The 1,886-nt window shown below is 52.1% G+C and overlaps 1 protein-coding gene across 1 annotated transcript in view; it reads left to right on the top strand.

The window, feature by feature from the left end:
* Positions 1–1,407: 1,407 nt before the first annotated feature.
* The window catches only part of LOC102476025 (testis-expressed protein 13D), a 3,470-nt gene continuing 2,991 nt past the window's right edge, over positions 1,408–1,886 (top strand). Inside the window, exon 1 of the mRNA XM_006165214.2 lies at positions 1,408–1,882. Coding sequence (XP_006165276.1) covers positions 1,408–1,882 — 475 coding nt within the window. The remainder of the gene's footprint in view (positions 1,883–1,886) is intronic.

Here is a 1,886-nt window from a genome sequence, read left to right as displayed (position 1 = left end):
TTTTAAGCCACCGGGTCCGGGACACGAACCATGGTCGACTACGTGGGAGTCCAGCGACATAGCCATTACGCTAACTGCTGGTTCCCAATCACATGATTTTCTTGATGAGCAGGACTCTAAGGTCATTTGCTTAAGATGAGTAGAAGGAACCGGCAGGTGGCACAGTGGTTAGGGGCACTGGACTCCCACACAGCCAGCTGCAGTTTGAGTACCCGGATTTGGTGCCTTGATTTCAAACTTTCCTGCTTTCTCTCTCTCTTGCTCTGTCACTCTCTGGTTAAATTAAAATAAATAAATAGATAAATAAAGTTACATAAAATAATTCTTTAAAATAAGATGAGGAGAGAAGTGTACAGAGACAAATTTGATAAAAACAATTGTCAGTTGTTGGGAACCAGCAGTTAGCGTAATGGCTGTGTCGCTGGACTCCTGCGTAGTTGACCGTGGTTCGCGTCCTGGACCCGGTGGCTTAGAACTCACGCCGGGCGCGTGTGCGTGCATGCCCAAGATCCCGAGAGGAGAATGGAAGAGAAGGGATTGCGGCGTGACCATCCCCCCCAGGGGGTGATTTCTCGCTTTCTGTCTCTATGTCTCTCTCTGTCTGGCGAGCCCACACGCCCTATAGTGAAAAAACCTCTCCAAAAAAAAATTGTCAGTTGTTGAGAGAACTGAGCCCAAAAGAGGCCCTGTACACACCCCACCAGATTAGAAATTCATGCTGGGGTCAGCAGATGGCATAATGGTTACGTCGCTGGACTCCCACGGAGTCCATCGCAGTTGGAGTCTCTGACCACCAGGCTCCTGTTGTTGCATGCCTAAGATCCCAAGAGGAGGCCATAGGAGAAGGGATTGTGGTGTGGTCATCCCATCCGGGTTGAGGGTGCGGTTGGGGGTGACTTCTTGCTTTCTGCCTCTCTGTTTCTGGCTCCCAGGCAAGTGCACGCATGGGATAGCAAAAACCTCTTTAAAAAAAAATCACGCTACGTCTGTTTCCAGCTTCTCTCGGAAACTAGAGTTGTCACTGTTCACTGCAGTTTCCAGTCACTTAGTCAGCCAGCCCTGTAGGGGGCACTGTGGCAAGGAAAGTAAGTACCAGAGGCATCTGCTCTGTAAAGAAAGTTGGTCCCAGTAGGCTTTGCGGCATGGCATGACTAAGCACTTATACCTGTGACGCACTACGTGCCCGTTAAGGGTTGGCGTGTGGGGGAATAGCTTCACAGCGTCAGTGTTCGTGAGAAGGAGTGGGTGAGGGAAGAAGGAGGCCACAGAGGAGGCCAGAACTGAGCAGGGACTAAAATAGGACTGAGATAGGAGGTTAGGAGGAGTGGAGTAGTTCGTAGTCCACAGCAAATAATATTTGCTGTGGTGACTTAGTTGACTAGGCCGCTGAGGCGGGGTGAGTCCGCCATGGCTGTGAACTTCCAAGACCCCGAAAGCGGGTTCCGCCACAGCGATGTGATTTTGTTCATCAACCAAGAGGTGATCAATAATGGTGGTGGCCCAGAATTCTATCTGGCCTTCCGCTCACAGCCCTGGGAGGAGATAGAAGACTGCCTGCAGTTGATCCTGACTGACCCTCATGTGCCGCGCTCCTTCAAGAGAGCCTGTGCCTGGAATGCACTGGCCCTGAGTGTGCGCATGGCCACGAGGCAGCGGGAGCAAATGGAGGAGCGTGATGCGGCTTTGTCAGCGCTGGCCTCCGAGCTGCAGCAACTGCGTGAAGAGCATGAGGATGTGGTCTGGCAGCTGCAGTGTGTGAAAGAAGACCTCCATGATGTGCTGGATGAGCGCAACATGCTGCATTGGCAGTTGCTTCAGGTCCAAAGGTTGGCCCAGGCTCGGGCCGATCCACCGCCCCAGGAAGAAAACAGATCACAAGCCGGTCA

This window comes from Tupaia chinensis, unplaced genomic scaffold, assembly GCF_000334495.1.
Source record: "Tupaia chinensis unplaced genomic scaffold, TupChi_1.0 Scaffold143826_1, whole genome shotgun sequence".
NCBI classification, from domain to species: Eukaryota; Metazoa; Chordata; class Mammalia; order Scandentia; family Tupaiidae; genus Tupaia; species Tupaia belangeri.
This window is presented reverse-complemented; position numbering and strand designations above follow the sequence as displayed.